This window comes from Lactuca saligna, chromosome 9 (genome assembly GCF_052625555.1).
Source record: "Lactuca saligna cultivar CGN05327 chromosome 9, ASM5262555v1, whole genome shotgun sequence".
NCBI classification, from domain to species: Eukaryota; Viridiplantae; Streptophyta; class Magnoliopsida; order Asterales; family Asteraceae; genus Lactuca; species Lactuca saligna.
Window position 1 is genome coordinate 39,588,928 of NC_136425.1, and position 26,193 is coordinate 39,615,120.

General features: G+C 34.0%; 3 protein-coding genes across 3 annotated transcripts; all 3 read left to right on the forward strand.

Moving 5' to 3' along the window:
• The first annotated feature begins 11,448 nt into the window (after window positions 1-11,448).
• LOC145015727 (auxin response factor 5-like) lies at window positions 11,449-16,961 on the forward strand. The gene is made up of 12 exons (XM_078974200.1): window positions 11,449-11,738; window positions 12,182-12,348; window positions 13,162-13,274; window positions 13,631-13,729; window positions 13,829-13,885; window positions 14,350-14,502; window positions 14,574-14,658; window positions 14,752-14,842; window positions 14,957-15,121; window positions 15,216-16,272; window positions 16,367-16,557; window positions 16,684-16,961. Exons 2-12 carry the CDS (start codon window positions 12,267-12,269, stop codon window positions 16,808-16,810), a joined length of 2,220 nt encoding a protein of 739 aa, XP_078830326.1. The 5' UTR covers window positions 11,449-11,738; window positions 12,182-12,266; the 3' UTR covers window positions 16,811-16,961.
• Window positions 16,962-18,530: 1,569 nt separating this feature from the next.
• On the forward strand, window positions 18,531-20,801 carry LOC145015728 (peptidyl-tRNA hydrolase, mitochondrial-like). The gene is made up of 8 exons (XM_078974201.1): window positions 18,531-18,946; window positions 19,333-19,417; window positions 19,548-19,615; window positions 19,694-19,744; window positions 19,822-19,895; window positions 20,025-20,083; window positions 20,168-20,244; window positions 20,376-20,801. The coding sequence occupies exons 1-8, from the start codon at window positions 18,596-18,598 to the stop codon at window positions 20,487-20,489; spliced, it is 879 nt and encodes a 292-aa protein (XP_078830327.1). The 5' UTR covers window positions 18,531-18,595; the 3' UTR covers window positions 20,490-20,801.
• Window positions 20,802-23,442: 2,641 nt separating this feature from the next.
• LQY1 (DnaJ/Hsp40 cysteine-rich domain superfamily protein) lies at window positions 23,443-25,351 on the forward strand. Its single transcript, XM_078975999.1, has 5 exons — window positions 23,443-23,674; window positions 23,792-23,875; window positions 24,392-24,443; window positions 24,606-24,762; window positions 25,191-25,351. The coding sequence occupies exons 1-5, from the start codon at window positions 23,504-23,506 to the stop codon at window positions 25,210-25,212; spliced, it is 486 nt and encodes a 161-aa protein (XP_078832125.1). The 5' UTR covers window positions 23,443-23,503; the 3' UTR covers window positions 25,213-25,351.
• Window positions 25,352-26,193: the final 842 nt, after the last annotated feature.

The following is a 26,193-nucleotide window of genomic DNA, read 5'->3' on the forward strand; positions in this document are numbered from 1 at the left end:
TAAATAGTTGGGGTCCAAGTCGAGCCAACAACATTAAAAAGGGGCGGCTAACCGGGATGCAACCCGGGGTATTTTTGTCATTTCTTATATTTTTGTTGTATTTTCTTTGTTTTCAAACTTCCAAGCTGTTTTTCATGCTAAAAGAGGGTAAAAAAATCATTTTCCGGGCAGTAGAGATTTAGCGGGTTGCAAATTCACAAAGTGAAAAAATCAAAAAAATTTGGCCTTTACAGGAGTTTACACGGCCGTGTAAACGTATACCTAAAATTGACACGGGCCGTGTAAACGAACAGGTAGCTAATTCCAGGATCTTCATTTTACACGGTCGTGTTAACACCCCCCCCCCCCAAGATCTTCATTTTACACGGGCCGTGTAAACGTAAAACACTGATCTGGTTGATTTTAAGGCTACAATTTGATTTTTTTAACTCATTGTTCTCTCAATACCTGCGATTCCCTCTTCCCCTTACTGCCCCCTTCAAAAAAACCCTTACAAATACTCAATCTTCCTCAATTTTGCATCAAAAATCAAGCTCCAAGGTATGAAATTCTTCTCTTTTCTTCATCTTCTTTATCTTCCACCTCTATTCTACCCTTTTCATGGCCGATTTTGGGGTTTTTGAGCAAAACCCTAGAATTTTTGAACTTCAAATCTCGACCTAATGCTTGAAATTTCTTGTAGGATAAGCTTGGGGATAGCTTGGGGAAGCATTTGATATCATCTTACCACCATTATCAATCACAAATTGGTACAATTGTTCCAAACTCTTACTTTGTGCATTTAGATAGCACCATATTCTTTTTTGGGTGATTTTTGGTGAATCTTGATAGTTCTTGTGCTTCAATTGTCATAAACTGTGTGCAATATTTTGTTGATTCATTTGGGTTATGGCTTCCCGGGGTAAAAGACATAGAGTTGGAACTTCACATGATGAACAAGACCCACATGCCATGGACAACCCTTATGAATTTGGTCTTATTTTTTAGACCAATCGACAGGAAATCTTGTATGCAACTCTTGTTACAAGAATAATGGGTGCTCAAAAATTTGTGGACATCCAAGCCCTCAAAGATTTACACATCTACAAGGGTGTCCACAAGCTCTTTAAAAACATAGGATGGGAGGGTCTTTTGAATCTTCATGCAGTTAGTTACCAAACACCGATGTTGGAACTTTTGTCTTCCATCACCTTTGACTATCAAACCCATCTCCTGACTTTCTGTTTGCTCAATCAAACCCATCAGTTTCATGCTGACATCCATTGTGATATGATTGGTGCTCCCAAAGCAAGAAGGGATGTATACACAACAAAGGGAAGAAAAAATATCATTTTTGAGCAAGACTGTGCAAATTTTTGGAGGAACATCTCTTGTGAGTATGAGTACCAGTCAGGCACAGCCAAAGCTTCTAGCATTATCCATCTGGTCTTGAAAGTCGCCCACCGGATCATTGCTTCACTCTTATTCCCACAATAAGAGATTAGCAAGGCTAATAAGAAAGAGCTAGAAGGTCAACAAGCCTGCAGAAGTCCCTCATTTTGGATGTTAGGTGATTCAGAAAATGCTCATAAGTGCTACGAGCAATGGTGGGCAGATGCATTGTGGAGACATGGTTTCTATTATTGCTGAGCATCTTGGCCTCTATTTACCCAATAACCCAACAAACATAGTTATGGGTCGTACTCGTCTATCAATTAATTTTATGGAAACAATGCATCTCTTCCACCGCCTTCCCACTGGGGATGTTCATTGGACAGTAGATGGGAAAGAGTATCTACGCATAGACAGAAGAAACAAGAAGATACTCAATTTAGCCAATGACATTCCATCAACCACGTGGAAACTCAGATCCAACATAGGCTTTACAGTAGATCATAGTCCTCCACCCTCTACTCCTCCTGCTCCTACTGCTGGTGCCTCTAGCTCATCTTGCCCTATTCTTTTTTCTGAACACAATCTGTATATGGGCGAATTTTCACGTTTGAACCATCGTTACACCAATCTACAACCATGAGTTGGGGAAATTTATACGGGTGTCGCTGAAATCACTTCTGGTTTTCAGGACTACCGTAACTTGCAAGAAGAGCATTGGGCCCAACAAGAGTTGTGGTGGGCTGAACAGGATCAAAGATGGGCCGCTCAAGAGCAGCACAACCGCAACATTCATTATCTGTTGAGCGATATACATAGAGTTCTTGTGCTCCCCACACAGCCGCAGCAGCCATCAGCATCCCAACCCCAATGGCCTCCCTATTATCCTACAGATTACACTTCACACTTCCCTCTATATCCTCCGCCCGGTCCTCAATAGGACGGCTATGTCTCTCTCCAATTATCGAGGACGATGCTTACTTTAAGCGTAGGGAGGGGCATCCATATATGCATAAATCCTGTTGCATGTAGGTTGCATGTAGTTTTGTAAATATTGCATTAATTTTCATTTTTTTTCTGGATGGAAAATTTTCAAAAACCAAACAGATTTTCTTTCTATTATAATTTTTATTATTTTCTTTGCATTTTGTTTGCATCTAAATTTTTGCATTGCATTCATTGCATAACTAAAAAAAAGATCCAATCCCAAGCCACCGAATCTTTTCAAAACAGTTGAGTTGGTAAATGAGTCACATGCCTTCAAATTGGCTTGCTCTTTTTATTGAAAAATCTAAAAGCAAGTTAATCACACACGAACACACCTCCTGAAGCTACTTGTGCAAAATAGAAAGTGAGAAGATTGTCAACATTTGAGCATAACAGCAAGTATGAGTTAATTCTTTAGGACATATGACCGGTCTTATGAGTAGTAATGCTCAATTGAACTTAAAATGCCAAATTCAAAAGTTCATAAAGAGAATGCAAAATCTCAATGTCCCGCCTTCCAGCGCTCTTAAAAGTCCTTTCTACTCATTCCCTTTTATATACCCTACTTGGGGACACAGATTTCAACTATACCTACGAGTCTTTGCATGTTGACCTTTAGTCCCTTGAAAAATGTCTAGAACTCCCTCACGGTAATAGACCGTAGGATGTCCCACAATAGAAAAGTCAAGGACAAAAATATAAAGAAATAGGCCTAGCAAATAAACTAATAAGAGTGTTATAAAAAAATAATAATAATAAAAATTAAAAAAAAATATTATTAAGTTAATCTATGACCTTTGGGACTCGAACAAGTAAACTCTAAGGGGTGTTTTACACCTAATCGCCTAAAGCTAAATTGTTTGGGACTGATTGAGTTGAAAATTCGCTACACGGGTTCCATAGAAAGTCATGAACTTAGTAACCAAATAAAGCTAATCTGTGGCATTTGAGGTTCGGGCAAGTAAACCCGAGGGATCCTTTTAAATCTAGCACACTAAGGTCATTTCATTTGGATGTGTTGGTTGGAAGCTCGTTACACGGATTTCAATGAAATCCATGAGCTTTATTTGTAAAAAACTGTAATTAGGAAGTTTGTATATAGTTGTGTCTATAGATTAATTGAATATTATGTTTAGGAAAAATATTTGGCTGCCAAAAGATTCCCTTGGACTTGGATTTGAACTTATGACTTTGGGATTGAATGTTAATTACTTTGACTGGAGTAAGTGGTTTGAATCTTGTAACCAATTTGGGTAAATATTAGGGAATTTTTAGAAAAGATTTTTCAGAAAAAGATTGTTGTGATCTTTGATTATGTTTAGTTGTATTAGGGAGTGGCTAATGTCTTATTTCTATTGTTATATAATATTTTAAGACTAAAGCCAAGTTGATTCAAGGCACGATAGGTATATTCTAAACTATGCTACAAAACAGGGTTAATTGGGTTGGATATATTTTTTTTCATGTTTGTTTTGATTTCATTCATCAAATTTCAAAAAAAAAAGTTTAACTTTGATTTTCTATTCTTCTCTTTTATTTTATTTTCTCTGGTTTAAATTTTCTTGTTCTTTGTTGAGGACAAGAAAGGTTTAAGCTTAGGGATATTTGTTAGGTGCATTTAATGTACCCATTTTGTAGCTTTATTTCATAAAAGTACATTGCATATAGGCTTAAACTCATGCATTTTGCATGTTTTTCGGGATTTTTCATGAGGCAATTTCATTCAAATACTTTTGTGATATTTCAGGGACTTTTGGAGGTAGGATATTGTTGGAGGAGGTAAATAAAAGTTGTGGACAAAATTTCAGGACTTGCGAAGCACCGAGGAGCAAGATATCAAAGAAATGAACATTTTAGCTTTACAGAGATTTACACGGTCGTGTAAATGCAAGACTTGCGTTTACTCGGGCCGCGTAAACGTAGATTTTTGCGCAGTATATTTTTGCATTTACGCGGGCCGTGTAAATGACAGTGTTAATTTACACGGGCCGTGTAAACGTAAACGTGGGTTTTAAAGCAGTTTTCCACCATTCTTAAAGGGGGAAACCGACTTTTTACTTATGGGGGTCAACTTTTGGAGTGGAGGAGGCGAATTTCTTGAGGATTTTGAAGTTGATTAACACTTGGTAACATTTGATTTCATTTTGTAAGAACTTTAATTTCATTTTCTAGATTTGTGATCTTGTTCTAGTCATGAGTGGCTAGAACCCTAGATTCTCCAACTTTATGTCTTGACTTCTAGTTGTGATTTCAATCATATGACTTGATGTTTTCTTTCAGTTTTCTATCTAGTGAATTTGATTTTGTTTCAATCGAATGTTTGATTCTAATTGTGATTCTTATTCGCCATTTGAATTAGGGTTAGATCATTCAAGTTATCTAATTGCAAAATCCGTAATTGTTTTGTAAATTGGACTAGGTAACAAGCACTAAACTGATTTCTATTGAATGAATTTAGTGTAAATCTTATTCACACATTCTTATGCTCCCGAGCTTATGAGGAGTATTTAGTGTTGTTGGGAACATTCACATAAAGTTTAATGCAATCTTTTAGTCTAAGTCTAAGAGCTTGTTTAGATTACATTGGTAAGGTTAGGATTAATCAAAGAGCTTATTTTGGTTAATCAATGCGGTGAATGGGAGGTGCTAGATCTTGTTAGCATTTCCATATACCAATTTAGATAGAATTAAAAAAATATCATTTCATCCTTGGAATCACATTGCTAATTTGTCTTGCATGGATTTGGAGTCCTTACAAATCTTGAATCTACTTCATTAAATCAATCATTTACTTATTGCTTTATTTTATAGATTAAATCATTGCTCACAAATTCCCCCCATTATGTAACCATTTTTGTACCTTAAGCAAAAAGGTATAAACATTTGTCACATGTCTCTGTGGATCGACCCTACTTACCATGTATTATATTATTACTGCATAGTAGTAGTATTTAAGGAGTCATTCGTACGCTTTATTTGTTGGGTTTGACACGCCCAACCGTACTGCATCGATGTTAGTAAGTATATTTGTTAGAATATTATATTACATGCATGTAATTGAGTTATATCCCATCAGCATGCCATGGAAGATAGAGTAGTATTGTGGAAATGTTTACCTTAAACATAGGTTCTCAGGATGCAGTCACTGTAGCAAAAGCAATTGGGGATTGAGAGGTGCTTAATTAGTGGCAGGATTGGTTCAGGTTTGGTAAAATCTAGTTGGAGCACTAGCAGAGGTAAACATTGGGTGATAACAGATCAACACTTCAGATAATAGGTAGGACTGGGAATCCTTTTCAAGATATGAACTATAAGGGATTAGCAGGACCAAAGTAGGGGAGAACCCTTCAAGTATCCAAGATCGGTAGCATGCTAAAATTAAAATGGGTTAGTAATCTTCGAGTAGGAAGGGAAAGTAGCCCAAATGGTTGTATGGATGGAGAAGTGCAGGAGTTGGGAATCTGGGAAAACTTCCCAATGTCGAGTTCATGTATGTGGGATTAATAGACGATGGTTTGGGGAAACCAAGTTGAGGATTTCCCGATAGGACGTGAGTATAGCAGGGATGTAAGACTACAAGGTGGTTCTAGCAGTTGATAACTGAGGGTGGGTTTCGGAAATCGAGTTGAAGGATCGCTAGCAGGACTCGGGTGAGTCAGGATGCCCTTGGAATAGTAGTCAGTGCTAGAGACAGCATGGAGAGTGTAGTAGGACTGCAGGATAGCTACAACTTTCCCCAACAATGAGTCAGTGAGGTAAGTGATGTAAGACTGTGGGTAAGTTGTAGCATTCATTAGCAGTTTAGTTAGCAGAGTGTGGGTGAAGGCCCGTATCTCCTAGTTAGCAAGGTAGGGATCATGAAAGGCTGAGTCGTTGAGGTTTAGTATGGAGTTGTCCTATATAGCCCTAGATAGGTGAGACCTTGGTAAAGACCACTCCAGGATGCAGTTGGGTGACACTCGTGGGCAAGACCCGTATGTTAGTAGCAGTATAGGTGAGACTTGGGAGCAGGATTGCTCAGTAATATAGTCGAGTGAGACCTGTGGGAGAGGCTCGTGATATTATTGCAACGCAGTTAGGACCTGGTAGGGACCATAGGGTCAAGATAAGGAATCGAGGATCCCAGGACATGTAGTTCCAGAGTGGTATAGTAGATGGAGAAGTTTAGATAGCCGAATTATCCTTGGAAGTCGTTGGGAGCAAGTAAGAGATTGTGTTGGTTGTAGTAGCAGGTGGGAGTCTGGTAACCCAGTTAACGGTAGATTAGTTGGGACCAAGGTGGTCTCGGTTTGTTCGAGAGGCGGATAAAAAGATAACAGGGTTCTCAGTCAGAGGGAGTAATGATAAGAAGAGAGTAGTGTGAAACACCTAGTTGACCGAGGAGTGCTACGCCTCTCACAGTAGGGTTAAATAACCTTAGAGGGAAGGGTTTGGCCCTACTGTGCAGCTCTTGTATGAGTCTAACTGTTACAGGGATGAATCTTTTACTCGAAGGATTCTCTGATCTATTTGTTGGGTTGGGTGCTTAGTACTAAGTTGTAGTAGCAAGAGGTATTCGGTGTGTATCTGCAGTAGTGACCAACATTATGAGTGACTGGAGTAATGGATACCGTGAAGGATATGTCCTTCACAGTGCTAGAGGAGGTGGTTAGTAGTGGATCGTTTCCTTGGGAAGGCCAGTAACCGCGCAACAAAAAAGGGGGAGAAACCCTAGGATGTCCAACATAAGTATTCGGGGAGTACCGGAAGGATTGTCAGTTGAGTGAGTTGTGTGCTCATGATTAACGAGATTAGAGTGCATTTGGGGATTGCTATCTACAAGGACTAGTCGTATTCTGAATGACAGGGCGGAAGGACAATGGAAGTGGTCGGCCGTAGTTGTATTCATCAGGCTAGGGTGATGCGAGCGGATTGCGAGATAGTTGGTTGTAGCGGACTTCGAGGACGAAGTCTAGTTTAAGTAGGGGAGAGTTGTAACACCCAGAACCATAAAGACCAAGAAAGGAAAGGAAATCCTAAGTCAAAAAGGGGGTCTACTCGTCGAGTCTAGTGAAGAACTCGACGAGTCGGAGCGGGCTCCGTGCCGCAGAATAAGTGGCCGACTCGGTGAGTCAGCGAGTGGACTCGGTGAGTCTGGTCTGGGTTGGGAAAGCCCTAATTCTAGGACTTGGTACCTTATTTAAGCATCATATTCTCTTCCCTAGGGTTCATTACAGCCTCTCTCGTCTAAAACCCTAAAACTCTAGCCACCCAACTTCATTATTGAGCTTTTGGTGAAGATTAAGGTCCATTGGAGTGGATTTTGAAGGCTTTGAAGAAAGGAACAAGGAAGGAAGAGTAGATCCAGCCTCCATATCGACTTAGCAACTATTAGGAGGTAAAAAATCTGTACCTTGAGCTTTCAATTGATATATCCCCTTTCTAGCTTGCCTTTATGTCACATTTGGATCATTTCCAAGGTTAATCCGAATATTTAACCCTTAAGGATGGGTTTGGACAACAGATTTGGATACTATTGAGCTTTAGAAGCTCAAAGTTGTTGGCTTTATCCAGCTGAGATCCCATTTCATGACCTAGACCCCATGTTTCATTTGTCTTGTACGCTCTATTGGCTGCCACTTTTAGACATGGTCTATTCGCCTTTCAAGTGGTTTGAGAATGTGGGTTTTGGCTCTAAAGTGGGGAACATTTGGAAGATGCGCAAGATTCATGCAAGATTGACTCTAACCATGTTGACTGATGTTGACCAAGTTTTATGGTATCTTTCTTTTTCCTTTTTAACCTAGCTCATCCTAAGTTCATCTTAGTCTTGTTCTTACTTGAGGACAAGTAAGGTTTAAGCTTGGGATGATTTAATAGTTTATTTTATTTCCTTCTTTTTTTATAGTTTAGTTTAGAATTTTTAGCTTTTTTATTAGTATTGCATTGTATATTTAATCTCATTCTTTATCATGAATCAACACAATGTCTTGATTTTCCACACCGTGGAAATGGCTTTGCCATGGTGTGGGAACTCGAAATTAGAATTTGGCATAAAAACGAAAGTCGTTTGAAATTTTTTCTAGTTTTCATAACATCTTGAATCTCGTCAATCGGAGTTACGAGTCATGAGATATGGTCAAACCACTGACAATGGGTCAAGGTGCCCACAACATCCTTTTGCATTTTTTTGTGCTCCGTTCTCCTCCTTTTGTATCCTTGCTTACATTTTAAGCGTAATTAAACATTTTCAAGCATATTAAGTATCATACATCTAAAAATATAACATTTTAATCAAATATATTAAGAAAATAACCTAAAATAAATAGTTAAATAAGGTAAATATCAGGCTTGTTCATGTTCATTCGTTTAAGTTAGCTGAACAAACGAAGAAACACAAACACATAAACGAACGAGTTTTCTTGTTCATGTTCGCTTGTCTAACAAATAACATTGTTCATATTCGTTCGTTTATGTTCGTGAACATGCAAAACGAACATAAATGAGCGAACATAAACAAATAAAGATAAACAAACACAATTGAATATATATGAACATATAATATAGTAATGTAACAAAAAAACAATTGAACATATATGAACATAAATAAACTTAAACAAACGAACATAAACGAACAACGTAAAGAATGTTCACGAACATAAATGAACGAACGAGACTATTGTTCATGTTCGTCCGTTTATTAAATAAATGAACATAAAAGAACTTCCCATCGTACGGTTCGTCGAACGTTCGGTTCGATTACAACCCTACATTTAGATATTACTATTGACCGGTTCCTATTCACGACATTCGTTCTCGACTGTCTTTATATTGACAGGTTCCTATTCATGAGATCTTCGATTCTTGTTTAGATTGTTTCAGTTAAAAATCAACTGATCCAAATTTCAATTTTTACGCTAACATAACTATGCTGAAACTTCGAAATAATTAAAAAATAGTAATGCAATAAAAATAATACTTTTTAATATCTAAATATTTAATATTTAAGATAATATTTATTTGAATATTATAATCCAATAAAAAAGAAATTAAAAATAATTGACTATAAGAAATTAATAATCTATCAAAATAATATTTATTAATACATAACCACCCATTAAAAAAGAACTAATCCAATAAAAAAATTATAAAAAAAATAATTAGAAGAAATTAATAATTCATAAAAATATTTATTAATATACAACTATTATATATTAAAATAATATTTTATCAATATATAATAATTCAGTAAAAAATAATTAATCTAATACAAAAACAAATTAAACAATATGATTAAAAGAAATTAATAATCAAATAAAATAATATTTAATAATATATAAATATTATATATTAAAAACAATATTAATTAATAGATAATAATCTAATTAAAAAATTAATCCAATATAAAAAATAGAATAAAAATAAATAATTCAATTAATTAATGTATAATAATTAAATAAAACCAAAAAGAAGAGATACAAAAATGATCATTGTAGTTTGATAAAAAGACATATTATAATTTGGTAAAAAAATATAATTTTATAAATGGTCACTTAAAGTAAAATTGGCATTTTAAAAAAAATAACAATATATTGTTAAAGTTAATAACATAAGGACCAAAACTGCACAAAATATTTAAAATTGAACTAAAGATTCACCATCAAATGTTTTTGGACCAAATTATATATTTTTGAAAACCACATGATCGTTTTTGCAATTTTGTCATCAAAATAATTTTATTTAGACAATAAAATTTATTGTAATTATAATAATAATAATAATAATAATAATAATAATAATAATAATAATAATAATAATAATAAATTTAATTATTATTATATGTGAACGGGCTTTGTTGACACAAGTTGCCATTCAAAATAAATAAATAAAATTAAAATAAAAATTAAACGACATATTAAATAATGAAATGTCTTATTGACTTTTCGTAAACGACATACGTTTCATTTTCCTAATATCTAGTTTACTAGTTCAATTATTAATTTATTAAAGTATATATAAACAAGTTCATTTGTTTTATATATTTGTAGCGTACAATTCCATAAAGTATAAACTGTTATGTTTGAAAAAACTATTGTTTACAGTGATCACTATCCATTTTACTATATTAACTGTATAATTATAAAACTTCAATATAAGATTATTAACACACAAAAAATGTTTCATTCATTGTTATTGGGCGTTATACATTTGTACGTTCCTTTCCATTACCACCACCACCTTTATTTAACGTCTTTTTCTATTTTTTTCTAAAAACACCGGTTTAGATATTGCGCACAGTAACAGCCTAAACAACCGAAAGTTCAAAGTCTTCCATGTTAGCTTGCTAATCTGGATCACCTCTATCCACCGTTGGATCTTGCAAAATGGGTATAAGCAATATTCTGGCGGGCCCACCGTTTGGTATGCTGCACACGGCCCAAAGGCAGGCGAACTTCCACTAGTTCTAAGATTTTAGTAGGTTGATATTTGACATGAGTTAGTTAATAAACAACTTCTTTTTTTCATCGTTTACATTTAAATTTTAAACCTAAACTATACGTCTTTTATTTTGTCTGATAAAAGGTTAAGTATGATGTGATACTATTCAGACTGTTTGCTATATAATTATTCTCATACAAAATTGTAAGGCATTTAAAGACAAAATAATTTAAAACATAAAAACGAAAAGGTAAAAGCTATGTGGGGACTTTTTGGTTCAAATAAAAGTTTTAAGTTTGTTTTCCAAATATTTTTTAATTTGATTTTTTTTAAATACTAAAAGATAAAAACTAAAAGTCTTAAAAACTCGTCAATCAACACATAAACTAGACTCTTATTCTTATATTAAATAAAATAGGCTGATCATATAACTCAAGAAAATCAATTATATATATATATATATATATATATATATATATATATATATATATATATATATATATATATATATATATATATATATATATATATATATTTATCATATTTTGATAAGAACTGCAGTCTTTTATCATTTTATCATCGGCCAACCCTATTATTTTATATTAGTTAAACGAGAGTACAATATTCGGTGCTAAATATATTTTAAAAATACATTATCTCGACCTTCAATGTATGACTTCGTTTTCGTGTATCCATACTCAACCTCTGCAAATGCTTTCATCTGCTGATTAAAATATAAGGAATCTCCTTTAAATCACACTTTTGAAGCTGCAAATGCCATCGCCTACAAAGCTGAAAACTGCGTATGAGAGCAGATTGAAAGTCTATTCCCCCAATTTCTACATTTGTAATGCACAACGAAAGAGTTGAAGAGAAAGAGAAAGAGAGAGAGAAAGTTTTGTTTGTACGTGGAGTGAGAGAAAGAATGAAATCAGTAGTATTATGACCACTTTCACAGAAAGGTGATTTGTTTTTCATGGAGGACCCTATATGAAGATGTATTATGGTGTATACATATATTTATTTATTTTTATAAAAGGTAGCACTCAATAAACAGAGCACTCTTATGCTTTGATAGGCGTGCTTTGACACAGAAAACAGCCTTCTTTTTCTTCGTTTTTCCTTTATGCCATTGTTGGTTTTGATTAACGAAGGTTGCCCCACATAGATTTTGCAGGTTTTGTTCTTTGGTTTTGGATTTTTAGGGCATGTCCTCTTTTTCTATTCGATTGTTCTTTATATTCTCCTCTGTGTACTGAGTTTGCCCCCTAATTCGACACTCAATTATCGAAATTTTTTGTTTTCTTTCGTTTGTCTGTATCAAATGAGTGGTTTTTTGCAAATGGGTTTGTTCAAGAAGTTAGAATCTAATGTGGGGTTCTTTGTTTTTTGGGTGAAATTTTAGTTGGGTTTTGGTCGATTATGCCCTTGTGGAGGAGTCAATGAGATCTTTATTAGATGATTATTGAAGGGTCCTTTCAGATTGTAATATGAGCATCATTGAAGAGAAGGCCGGGGCTTACAGTTTACTTGAGGATATTAAATTGTTGAAGGAAATGCAGGATCATTGTGGTTAGTTTCTTTTAACTTTTTAGCAAAATCTTTGAGTTTTTTAAAGTAAATTATACTCAAATTGTTAATGTTGGAATAACATTTTTAGGTGTTCAAGATCACTCGCTTTGCTCCTTTCTTTTGCTTCCATAATTACACTTAACACTATTTTTTGCACAAAAATTATAGTATTTGATGTAAATAGTAATTCATCTCGAACCCATTACACCTTTTTTTACACCAAAATATTCATATATATAATATCTTTTGACAAATTTTTATCACACGAACTTTAAGAATTATATTATTAAACTTAATATATATGATTAATTAATATCAATATTCCAAGTTCCAAAGTACATTCTTCTATTTAATACCTTTTGACAAATTTGTCTTACATATTTTTTATTACAATAACTTTATAAGCTATATCATAAAACTTACTATAAGTAACATATACTAGATTTAAAATCTAACTATACAATTAAAGTAACTAAAAGTACAAAAGCTCAAACTTGAATAACCAAAGTGTTATCGAAAGTTAACGTCAAAATTATACTCTCCCGTTACACCATTTTTGTGCAAAAATGAGATTTGGTGTTGAGACATGAAACATGAGATGACCTAACTACTTTTTTTTTTAGTTATAATTTGATCGAATTTTACACTTTTATCTTGTATCAAAAGACAAAAACCCTATAATATAAAGGGTTCCACAAAGATTTTATGTTTTGGTCAATTCTGATAGTTGTTAGGTTTTTTGTTTTGGGTCTACTTGATGACATTAACTAGTGGGGGAGAGAGAAAGGAAGAGTTAATATTTTTGTTTTGTAGGGAAAAAGAAGTCAATAAATTCAGAGCTATGGCATGCATGTGCTGGGCCATTGGTAAATTTACCCCAACTTGGAAGCCTTGTTTATTATTTCCCACAAGGACACATTGAACAGGTTTGGTTTTGTTTTCGTTATTCACCACTTTGCTTAATTTGCTTGAAAATTGTATTTACTATTTACCAAATCATGGTTATTTTTAAATTTTTACCCATAAATAATTAGATAATCTTAGGAAAAGTAGGTTACCATTTGCTTGAAACTAAAGTCACAATCATTCATGAACATTGTAATTGGACATGTGTTAAATCAGTTTCATTATAGGTCCATTCTTCTATCTCAAGATATTTCATATACGATGCTCATGTTTATAACAACTATTTGCATTAATTCCTCATTGGTCGAAGCGGGACCCACAAAACATGTAACATGTTACTTTGTCTACTAACTAATGCTCAAATTTGGCTTATTAGGTGGCAGCCACGACGAATAGAACTGCAACAACACAAGTTCCAAACTACCCAAATCTTCCTTCACAATTGTTATGCCAAGTTCAAAACACAACCCTACATGTATGATGTGTTTCATCTAAATTTATATAAAAAAAAAAATGTTTGTTTGCTTTTTTTGTCCATTTTCTTGGCTCTTAGTTTTCTTTTTTATTTGAATAGACAGACAAAGATACCGATGAGATCTATGCACAAATCAGCCTTCAACCTTTGAACTCGGTAAGTTTTTTGTAATTCGGGATAAATGTAATAAATAGCAATGTAGTTTTACTTATTTGTGTAGTATTGCATCCTACATTCGTTTCTTTTTATTACACTATTGTACTTTCAGTGTCTTTCTTATTAAGGCATTGTACTTTGAAAAATCTACCTAATCATAGCATTGTACTTCCATTTATTTCATTATTTGTGTATTATAGCTTCCTACATGCATGTCTTATTTTACATCATTTTACTTTCAATAATTTTTGTGTTGTACTTTAAAAAGTCAACCTAATTATAGCATTGTACTTTCAGTTCTCTCTTATTAGAAGATTATAATTTTAAGAACCTACCCAATGGTATGCTATAACAAATAAATTAATGAAAATACACTGCTATTTCTTGCATTAAACCTATGTAATTTTTGCAAAACTAAAATCTTGTGTTTGATCAATGCCTTGATTGATACATTTACAATTCAGGAAAAAGATGTTTTTCCCATACCAGATATTGGAATGAAGCCAAGCAAACATCCAAGTGAGTTCTTCTGCAAGACTTTGACCCCAAGTGATACTAGCACACATGGTGGTTTCTCTGTGCCTCGTAGAGCAGCAGAAAAGCTTTTCCCACAATTGGTGAGATTTCATATAGTTCTTTCACAAATTCATAGTTACAATTCTTGATTGAATCATATTTGATTTTCCAGGATTTTTCAATGCAACCTCCGACTCAAGAACTTGTTGTTCGAGATTTGCATGATAATACATGGACATTCCGTCATATATATCGTGGTGAGACTTGTAAACAAACCCTAATTTTAATTCAGAAACGATATGCGACATTAGTTACCAAAAAAATTTCGCATGTTTTCTTCTTTTACACAGGGCAACCAAAGCGACACCTTTTGACTACGGGTTGGAGTATGTTTGTCGGTGCAAAACGGCTGAAAGCAGGCGACGCTGTTCTATTTGTCAGGTGAGAGCCGATTGATGCTCCAATGGCCATTTAAACAGCCCTAAAACAAAACACGAAACTTTTTAGGGCTAATTTCTGACATTGTAATGTATCTTGTACATTTAATTACGGTAGGGATGAAAGATCGCAATTACTATTGGGTGTGAGGCGCGCAAATCGTCAACAAACAGCTTCATCATCATCGGTTTTATCAGCTGATAGCATGCATATAGGAGTTCTTGCTGCTGCAGCTCATGCCGCTGCTAATCGAAGCCCATTTACAGTATTCTATAATCCAAGGTACGTCAATATGTATAACTATTAAACACAAAAGGGTAATTCCGTAATTGTATCTCCGACCCTAAGAATTTCTGTATTTCCATTGTTATTTTAGGGCGTGTCCGTCGGAATTCGTCATTCCATTGGCGAAATTCCGGAAGTCGGTGTACGGAATCCAGCTTTCCATTGGTATGAGGTGTGGAATGATGTTTGAAACCGAGGAATCCGGGAAAAGAAGGTATATGGGTACAATTACGGGCATAAGTGATGTTGACCCGTTAAGGTGGCCCGGGTCAAAGTGGCACAATCTTCAGGTGGAGTGGGATGAGCCTGGGTGTGGTGATAAGCGGGCCCGAGTGAGCCCGTGGGAACTCGAAAGCCCTGAAAATCTTTTCATTTTCCCTTCGCTCACATCAACCCTTAAACGTCCATTCGGTTTGGGCTTTTATGAAGCCCAAACCGAATGGGACAATATGGTAGCTCATCCGTTTATGCGGGCTACCGAACCTATAAATAGAAACTTTATGAACCCATCATTATCTAACCTATGGTCAGAACACCTCATAAAGACATTAACAAAACCCCACAGTGTTAACAACATTGTTAACACTGTTAACACAGGCTGCAGTTTGCCCGTAATCCAAGACGCGGGTAAACTGGAGCCTGTTATTATTCCTCAAAATGTTGTAAACGAGCTTCCGGTTGTTAACCAGTTGTCACCTCTCGACCCGCAGTTTGATCCGTCTCTTAGTGGGGTATTCCAGGGCCAAGAGAATAACACATCCAATAACGGTTTTTCTGGCCCCGGGCAGGAAAAGTGGGACCCGTGTGATGATGTTTATAATTGTCTTAATTTTGAGGGCAGTAACACGGGCAATGCGATTGTTGATCCGGTTTCGAGTGCAGTGTTGGATGAGTTTTGCAATTTAAAAGATGATGATTTCGAAGATCCTTCAAGTTATATAGTAAACAACAAATTTAGCCCGAGCCAAGATGTTCAGTCACAATTCACGTCGTCTAGCCTCGTTGATTCTCGGGCATACTCCGGGCAAGAGCTGCCCGACCACTCGGGCGGGACCTCGCCTGGAAACGGAGAGTTTGACACGGGACTCATGCAGATGGGCTCTTGGAAAAAAGTAGGCCCGCCTCCGCGTGTAAGAACCTATACAAAGGTCTGACTTTTCCATTCCTATAGACTTCCGAACATTTAGATACTAAACCCTAAACCCTAAATCATAAACCCTAAGTTTCTTGTGTTATTTGCAGATTCAGAAGGCGGGATCAGTGGGAAGATCGATTGATGTTTCTGGTTTCAAAAACTATGATGAACTATGTTCTGAAATCGAGAGGATGTTTGGGCTTGAGGGGCTGCTAAACGATGCAGTATATTCTGGTTGGAAGTTGGTGTATGTGGATTTTGAGAATGATGTTCTTCTTGTTGGAGATGATCCATGGGAGTAAGTTGATTTTAGCCGTATTTGAGATACTGAATTTATGTGAAAAAGATGAAGGGTCATATAAGATTATAAGTGATATAACCCTTATAGACTTATAGTTCTAATATGGATGCGGTGTAAATGCAGGGAATTTGTGGGATGTGTGCGATGTATCAGGATTCTGTCGCCATGTGAAGTTAGAAAGATGGGTGAAGAGGGAATGCAGCTTTTGAACAATAGCACTGCGGAATTGCAGGCTTTAATGGCGGTTTAACACCTGGGATGCCCATTTGTATGTGTGAAAGAAAGCTTCCAAGCTTTGTAATATATGAGTGCCACTTTAGCTAGAAGTGTATGTTGGTATTGAGGATTTTAAACCAGTAGTTATGGATAATAATAATAGGGAATTTAAAGGGGTTTGATGACGTGGCCTTTTTTGACTTTGTTATTGTTTATATGTTTGAGATTCGTTGTCAATATAAAAGTGAATTAATTGATCGTTAAATATCAGAAAGCAATCCATCAAATGCCTCACTCATTGTCATCCATAACCAAGATTGGTGCTTGGATGTGAGTTTTGAAAATGAATAATATAATATGAGTAACTATAATTACATAATTTGTAGTGATAGAGCATGATGTGAAAGATAGTGTTTGGATGTGTATGTTAATTAAAGATTCAATATAATGTTGGGTGTTTGACAAGTTCTATATATGGTGTATAAGTAATTTTATTTTTTCATGTAATAATCATTATTGATAATCATTATTCAATATAAAGATTCAATATCATTATGCTAAATTATTCAAAATTAATCAACCCCTATGAAGTATGAAGTATCAGCTGAGGATAGTGGCAATTATTTCGATTGAGTACTTAATGAATCAATTTGAGTTCTATTGGTTAAATGAGTAAGTTTGATAAAGTTCTATCACAAAATAATCATTTATTTCTATGACATGATAACCATGACAGTTGATGTTTTATCATAAAATAACTATCTTTTGAACATTTATTTCCAAATAATCATATATTTCACAAAAAACGACTTCACAAATAATTATTTTCTGTGAAATTGTTTTATAAATGGTTTTCATTACAGAAAATAATGTTTTTCGAGCATATTTCGTAGCAAACGACTTCACAGACTATTATTATTTTACTAGATGTGACACCTATGTATTACATGGGTTTAATTAAAAAAATATATATAAAATTTTAACAATTTGAAAAGTTTGAATTTATAAGAAAAATGAAAAAAAAAATTGAATTATTAAAATTATTGAAACTTTAATGTATTGAATAAATTATATATATAAACACTTTCTAATAAATACTTTACATATATATTACCTTACACATTAAATGTAGAATTTTAATTTAATAAAATGAAAAATACAATAAAATAACAAGTGAAAAATAGATAATTTAAAAATTTTAGAAAATATCAAGTGTCCAAATGAAGAAGAAGATGACATATGGTAAAAAAAAACTTTCATTTATTATAGTAAATTTTGCGAAATATATAGTTAGTTATAGATAAATATTCAAATTGCGAAAGAATACCATTATTTTGATATTTTAGGTTGTGTTTTGAACACATAAACCAACATATTATTTAAATTTATTTCAATTTAATATTTAATGAATAGTTATCATATCTTATAAACTAGAAACTTTTTGACTTACAATAAAAGTTAGTTTATAAAATATATATAATAAAAAGTAGTTATTGATTTCAGAATGAAAGTTCTTATATGTTCAACTTATCGTATGTTTTGAACTCTTTATATTTCGAACTCAAATTCAATAAATCTGATTCAAATGCGCTCAAGTAGCCCGATTAAAAGTTAAAACTCTAATTAGTTTGGACCATGGACTTTGCAGTCTTATTTAAAGTTGTATCCGTTTTTTTCAATAGAAAATTTACGGGTCAGCCCAAATCTATTTAGCCCGTTTCCTTCCTGGACGAAACTATATCCCCTACCCTTCCACCCAGCTTCTCGGCCTCAATATGAACAGCAACACAACGTCAGCAAGTGCTGCGAGGCGACCACCATGAATACTGCGACTGGAATACTATCATCTTCGTCATCTACCTTTTTCAACTACAATCGATGTCACCCATTTGTCATCTCGTCCTTTACTTCATCTTATAAAACCCACATTCGGTCTTCTTGGAAAAGGAGGGTCTGGAGGAGCATGCCCATGAATTCATCACCACCTTCGTCTTCGTCTTCGTCCCTTTATAGCGGTGCATCCGACACCAAAATTGAGCCTACTGTATTATCGTCGGTTGCCGCAGGGCTACAGACGTTTAAGGAGAAAAACAAGCCGACAAAGCAACAACCGTGGCTGATTGTAGGTCTTGGAAACCCTGGAAAATTGTATAACCGCACAAGGCACAATGTTCGTACTCTCGCTCTATTTAGTTACTTTTATTATTAGTATATGAAGATTGTTTGCATTGAGGAATTGAGATCAAATTCAGTTCCTCTGGAGTAGGGCAGATTTGGGCGAAATAATGATAAGGTGGGATTGAGAGAGATGATAAGAACTGATTTTGTAAATCTTAAATAATAGCGAATAGATGAAAAGGGCATTAGGTTTTCACAATTTTGTGATTACATATATGAACAAAAATTTCATAAACCATAATCATGTCAATTAGATCATATTTTTCCGATCTTATCAAATTATTCAACCCTAATCATCAACAACCCTCCTCTTGTTCCAAATTAGCTATTCATTATGATTATTTTGATATAAATTTGATGAAAGTTATGTAATTGCAGGTGGGTTTTGAGATGGTAGATGCAATAGCAGAGGCTGAAGGTATCTCCATGAGCAAGGTTTCCTTCAAAGCTTTCTTTGGGAAAGGTTTGTGGTCCTTTAACTTATTATTATTCTCAAAGAACGCATCATCTAAAGCCCTGTTTCTTCTTTTATTATGTTGATCCATGTTCATTTACTGATTTAAAAAATGGATTTGGTTTCTCTTTCTCTTTAGGGTGTATTGGAGATACACCATTGATGCTTGCCAAGCCACAAACTTTCATGAATGTTAGCGGGGAGTCTGTAAGTATGCTAATCTGATGCTATAAATGGTCCTTTTTGTTTTCTACAATCAATTAACTTCTTGATCCTTTTTCAAAGGTTGGAGCAATTGTCTCTTTCTGTAAGATTCCACCAAAGCAAGTACTTGTGGTAAACTGTCAAATTTGTCTTTTCTTTTTTATCAACACCTTTCTAAATGCTTTGAACTAATAATGCTTCACTTTCAGATTTATGATGACTTGGATTTGCCTTTTGGAAAGTTGCGTCTATTACCAAAAGGTGGACACGGGGGACACAACGGGTAACTGCCATGTCACAAATTGAGACTCTTTTATTATATGATTTTCCTAGTTATTTTTTTCATCTTTTTAGCATATACGAGTTGTAAATAATTGTGATGATGGTGAATTCGTGATGATATTTATGTTAGGATGAAGAGTATAATCAATCACCTTAAAGGCAACCGTGAGTTTCCCCGTTTAAGAATAGGTTTGTTGACCATCCTTTGACCGGTTTCTACAAAAAAGAAAATTATAACTCTAATGTGGTATTGACTTGGTCAACGGTCTATAGGTATTGGGAGGCCTCCAGGCAAGATGGAAGCTGCAGCTTATGTTCTTAAACGATTTAACAAACAAGAAAGTGAGGAGGTATGTAACATAAAACAACTTTTCTAGGTTAATTTCAAAGCATTCACATAATTCCTAGACACAAGATTTTGAGAGAGAAAAAGTTGCAAATTTTTGTCCCATTGACACAACCCTAACTTTGTGTTTTGCAGTTGGAGTTCACCTTTCAAACTGGCATCGAAGCAATTCGAGTTCTTTTGCTCCAAGGTTTCGACAAGAGTGCGACATTTGTGAATTCTCCAAAACCCTTGAAACATCTTCAATGAAGCAATTGTTTCTCCAATCATTGGTGACTTATTTTTGACATACATCGGTACAAACAGGATTGTTTAATAAACCGTAGACTAGCCATTTGGGTATTCTTAGTTAGTTTGATTAAATTTATACAAAAATGACGTAATTGATATCTTAGAAGCTGTTGCTACTCCATTAGATTGAGGGGTGATTTCTCATCGCACCCTATGGTGAGTTGTGGTGGTGTGCTGAAATTTTGAACTGTGTAATGATTTGCAAACTACCCTTTGTGATAAAGGTAGTCCTGAATTTTGAAAAGGGGAAAAAATATCGTAAATCTTAAACGATTTTGGTCTATTTAATGGCAACACTTCTATGATTTCAAATGCACACCCCAAATTCCAAATTTCTTAGAATTCCATATGACAGTTTCTATAAAGTATTGTGTACAAGGATGTTATGTTTCGTTTTCCAGAGTTATAATTAAATCAAGAGATGTTATCTGTTAACGCCACTAGCCACACGGGAATTGCATGCCAAAGATGTGCAACACGTGTCTAGAAGAACAATTTAGTGAGTGGGTGAAACTCTGTACTAATTAATGACGAAGTTATCCGAAATAGAGCCTTGTGGGCGACTGAGTGCTCATCAAATCAATAGATGTCATCATGTTTAGAGGAGAACCAATAGGCAGTTTCAAGTCTTTGACTTGTAACATATGGTAGTATACAATAATTGAATCTTGAACGATAGCGCAGAGTCGTCATGCGGTTTGGAAATGGGCTAGGGTGGTACCGGCCCGTCGGGTTACGTCACCTAGCACCGTCGGTTTAGCTTGGTGAACTCGTGAGTATTGCAGATGTATGTGAACTTTTTGACAGTTCAATGACAAACAATTTAATATGCATGTATAGAAAATTGATTCCCTCCTCAATCTTATTTTATTTTATTTAATGTACGTGAGTTTTTGACAACTTTATTCATGCGTGCCATTATTTATTTATTTATTTTGTTTTATAAGTTTATAAAGATGAATACACAATTCACTCGCTTGTAGTATGTTTTATGTGAGAAATTTTATATTTCGTTCAATTCATTATGTTGCCTTCAATGGATTCCCAGGACAAAGCTAAACAAACCGTTTTTACCCAAAAATACTACATGAATTCCAGGACAAAGCTAAACAAACCGTTTTTACCCAGAAATACTACATGAATTGCGCAATGTTGAAACTCACCACCAGTTTTGATCTAATCTTATTGATCACATTGAATGTGTCTACATTTCAACTCTAGATGGCTAGTTAATTTTAGTGTGTTGATATTTTAATTATTTTGTCTTTTTAAGTGTGTTTTTTAGTTATCGTGTATTTTTTTTATTTGTAGTGTGGTTTTTTAATAAAATATTATTTTTAATATTATTTTAGATTTTTTTTAAAATAAGAAAAAGTTAATTTTTAAATGAAGAAATGTTATTTTTTATTTTTATATTTTCTAATTTAATTATATAAAATAAAGAATGATGTGGCAAGTAGGTTGAGAAATATAGTGTTTCCATGTGTTGTGAGTTGAAAAAGATAGAAAACAGAAAAAATTAATATGACAGTAGGTTAGAAGGGAATGACTCTCTCCTCCTTAGAGAGCTTCACATGTATGTTTTCGCATATCCTTAGAGAGCTTCACATGTATGTTTTCGCATATGATTTGACAAATAGTTAGAAGATAACATAAAGCCAAGAAACAACTTGTTAACCGATTAGATGTTGGTCGACGTCGGACGGTAGAGGAGACATCATGGCTACCAAAGTTAAGAATTTGTATCTATTTATTTGTTCGACGAAAACTTGGGTGAAAGTATGTTGAAGACTAATTTTTCATGTAGTTGCCATTGTCCAAGAAATAGCTAGTCATTCATAGATTTTTAAAGAAACTGTTGTTAAATGAACACATGTTCTTTATATGGAAACTATTGTAAATTGTACATTTCGTTTCGATTTGTGATCTGTACACATTAGCTTCAATAATATTATGTTTTTTATGAGTTATTATTTTTAATGTGACATTTGTTTCGTATAAAGAATTTACTAAAAAGAAACATACAAGTTATCACATACTACTTAATTACATAATCTCATAATTTTTATCTTTAAAGAAAGTTTTACACATTTTGTACATAATCTATTTCGTTGTCTAAAAAATTATAACAAAATTCTATCTTTTGATTTTGATCACTCACATAAAAAATTAGTTTCCGACAAAACCTATATGATGATTAAAGAATGAGATATATAATAGATCTCGGTTTTCTTGAAACATCTTACGGGACATCAACAAAAGTCTCACTATTCAATGAGTGAATAGCAAGAGGGGCTCATCAGTCCGTCAATCGATACCAAGAGATTTTTCACAACATACCATGTCAACACCAAAGTTGTATGCGGAGACATATAACTTGTCCCCGACTTCAACCTTCATTGTTGGTGGTAGTCCAAAAAGCTAAAGAATCCGAGGAAAGCTTATTTCTATTTGTAAAAACCAGTTAAATAATAACATTTACAAGCTTCGAACATGTTCATTATATATGGAGAAATTTTGCAAAAGATTTTAAAGTGGTGTTTATTATGAAAATATTCGAACTTTATTTATAGAGGTACTACAATCATTGTTGATCCGTACACAAAAAAAATCTTCGTACATAACAATTGATGCTTTAAAATATTGTATTGTACAATTATATAATCCATGAATTGTTATGTATGTCAAATTGTTCCCTTTTCGAAAACATTATTTTGCAACATATTCGTTAATATCGGTGTTTTTTTTAAGAAAAATATGGTTAATGCGTGATTTACGTTTGAAAAATATGGTCTAAAATGAATATATAACTTGTTTTTTAAAATACACTTGAATTGAGGTGCAAATGTATCTGGTTGAAAATTGGCCTGACCCCACATGATCCAAACTCCCTCCAACGTTGATGGTGGATGACAGATTCTTCTGTGATGGTTGATTTTTGACATTCGGGGAGGGCCAGAAACGCAGCAAAAATGTCATCTGCAACTTCCCTTCGCTCTCCATTCCTCTCACCTTCTTCTCCATCGAAGCTTTCTTCTTCATCGTCTTCTCATTTTCACTCGCTTTCCTTCAAATGCTCAAGAAATCAACGCTCCCCTGCTTCTTACCCTCACCTCATCAAAGCCGAGCTCGACCAGAACACGGTTTGTTTCTAATTTTTGATTCCTTCGTAACAGCATCATGACTCCTAATACAATTTGGTCAATAACTAAGTTTTATGCTATGTTTTGATTACACTGAGCTTTTGTTGGCGGCGGCAGGTGGTGGCAGTAGCGGTTGGGGTGATGAGCGTCGCTGCTGGAATTGGTTTACCCATTTTCTACGAATCTCAAATTGATAACGCGGTAATTCGTTTCATCATTGTTCTTTCATTTTCGTTTGATTTGTGGATGTTTTTTTTCGATTGGATTAGCCCCAAATGCTGCCACTTTGCCAATTTATTGTTTATCTATAAGAGAATTACGCTTGGATTGTGTTCGTTTTAACTAATGTCCAAATATACCGAAATATGTTGTAACTTAATTATTAGGCATATAATTATGAAATATTGAAATTCCGGTAATAACCCTAACTTATAAGATGATTCTCAAATTGATGATATATAGCCTTACACAAACTTTATCATCAACTATCTCCATCCGAACCAAAGTGATTTGGGGTGTTTGGGTATCCTGATTACGAATATAACTTTGGTTTGATCCCTTAGAGGTGAAATATAATCCAAATTGCTACATTTACGTATAAACGGGTCGATTTGGCTCCTATAACAAGATTCTTGAATAAAATATGGTATTAAGTACTTAGTAGTATTGAAAACCGAATCTAAATTGAATATTTGTAAAAAAATGTATGTGGTGCAGGCAAAACGAGATAACACTCAGCCATGCTTCCCCTGCAGTGGAACTGGGTCACGTAAGTCGCTCTTTTCCAATTTATACTTTTGTTTCCCAAATTGGTAAAAAAAAGTGCATAAAAAAATGTAATTTTATGAAGAATTGATTAGCCTATTGTTAGTAGTTAATACTAATCTGGATGGATGTGAAAGTTGTGTGTTTGTTGTTGTTGTTGTTGCAGAGTCATGCAGATTTTGCACAGGAAGTGGTAATGTAACGGTGGCGCTTGGAGGTGGTGAAAATGAAGTCTCGAGATGCATAAACTGTGATGGTGCTGGTTCTTTGACCTGCACCACTTGTCAAGGCAGTGGCATTCAACCTAGATACCTTGACCGCAGGTAAAATGACTATATTGCCCTTCACATAGTTTTTTGTTTCTGTAAATATATTTTGTTTATAACAATATAAATTCAAAAAAACATATATATCTAAAAAAAAAAAAAGATGAAGTGAAGTATAGTAATTTCACTTGGGAGATAGACGAAAAGCGTTAGAAACATCAAAATAAGGACCAAAGTTGCAAATAGATTCCTTTAGGGACCAGAATCGTAAACTCATGGATCAAAAATGTAATTTACCCATAAAAAAGGTACTTTTTGCTTTTTTTTTTTCGTGTGATGTTTTATAATGGGAAAATGGTATTTTTAAACCGTCAAAAAAGTAAACCAGCTAAATCGATAAAATGGTGAATAAACCGGCTAAAAAAATGCTATATAATTTGTTTTATTGTTTTGTAACTCATGATGATTATGATTTGCATTGCCAGAGAATTCAAGGATGATGACTAGAGAGTGTTTGTTGAGGCATTATGATCAAAGGGTAATTAACTTCATTTACTGTGAAAGATGAATGAACATCTTTGTTTTTTCCATTTTCATATAAAGAATAATATATATTTCTCTTCAGTATTATATTTTTTTTTGTAAATTCGGTGAATGAATTCTTTTCATTCTTGTTGAGCTAATAACTACTGCTCAATCATTTTATCCTTATGTGTATAACAGCAACAAGAAGTTCAACATATGCATCTCTATTTATCACTAGGAGTTCTTGCAAGATTATGCACTAATATAATAAAACTAGGATCTCTTACAAACAAATATAAGTAGGATGCTATAATAGGAGTAGATGAAAGTAGAATGATATAATAAACAAACCAATATAAGTATGTTGCTAGTTTTTAAAGAACATGAAATCCTAAAGCAGATACAATGAATCCAAAAAGCCCGAAAGAATTTTGAAGAAGAAAATGCCGATGAATTCATATACTTTCTGGAATAAATTAAAGGATGAAACAGTAACGATAATTAGTAAGCAAATCGATTCAAGGAAAATGGAATAGGCTACAAGATTTTGTCCATGATAAAAGAAATCATTTCTAAAGCTATGTTAGACACATAACAACTTATTTTTCGAAAAAATAAATCATACATTAAATTAGCGTTACAATGATCTTAAAGAGTTTTGTTTTCAAAATTCTCTCATATACAAGAATTTCATTTATATCCTTGGAAACTTAATATTACTTATATATCCTTATAAACTTTAGAATTTCGTGTATATCCTTCTAAAACCATAAAATTCATGTATATATGGAAATTCATATTTTAATTAGATTTAAACTAATTAAGTATTAAAAAATATATCAGAATTCGAATTTGTATATAATGTACCTAAAATACCCATCTCAAATAAAAAATTAAAATTAATCCATTTGACTAGGATTTGATTATTTTAACATGAGAAATAGAAATCATTGCATTAATTCG

What these genes read in the sequence shown, in the direction of transcription:
- LOC145015727 (XM_078974200.1), top strand. Translation starts at nt 12,267, where the DNA reads ATGAGCATCATTGAAGAGAAGGCCGGGGCTTACAGTTTACTTGAGGAT. An exon ending in CACAAGGACACATTGAACAG is followed by an intron (nt 13,275 to 13,630) that starts GTTTGGTTTTGT and finishes TTGGCTTATTAG; the next exon opens with GTGGCAGCCACGACGAATAG. An exon ending in TTCAAAACACAACCCTACAT is followed by an intron (nt 13,730 to 13,828) that starts GTATGATGTGTT and finishes TTATTTGAATAG; the next exon opens with ACAGACAAAGATACCGATGA.
- LOC145015728 (XM_078974201.1), top strand. Translation starts at nt 18,596, where the DNA reads ATGAATACTGCGACTGGAATACTATCATCTTCGTCATCTACCTTTTTC. An exon ending in GGACACGGGGGACACAACGG is followed by an intron (nt 19,896 to 20,024) that starts GTAACTGCCATG and finishes TATTTATGTTAG; the next exon opens with GATGAAGAGTATAATCAATC. An exon ending in ACAAACAAGAAAGTGAGGAG is followed by an intron (nt 20,245 to 20,375) that starts GTATGTAACATA and finishes TGTGTTTTGCAG; the next exon opens with TTGGAGTTCACCTTTCAAAC.
- LQY1 (XM_078975999.1), top strand. Translation starts at nt 23,504, where the DNA reads ATGTCATCTGCAACTTCCCTTCGCTCTCCATTCCTCTCACCTTCTTCT. An exon ending in CCGAGCTCGACCAGAACACG is followed by an intron (nt 23,675 to 23,791) that starts GTTTGTTTCTAA and finishes TGGCGGCGGCAG; the next exon opens with GTGGTGGCAGTAGCGGTTGG. An exon ending in CCTAGATACCTTGACCGCAG is followed by an intron (nt 24,763 to 25,190) that starts GTAAAATGACTA and finishes TTGCATTGCCAG; the next exon opens with AGAATTCAAGGATGATGACT.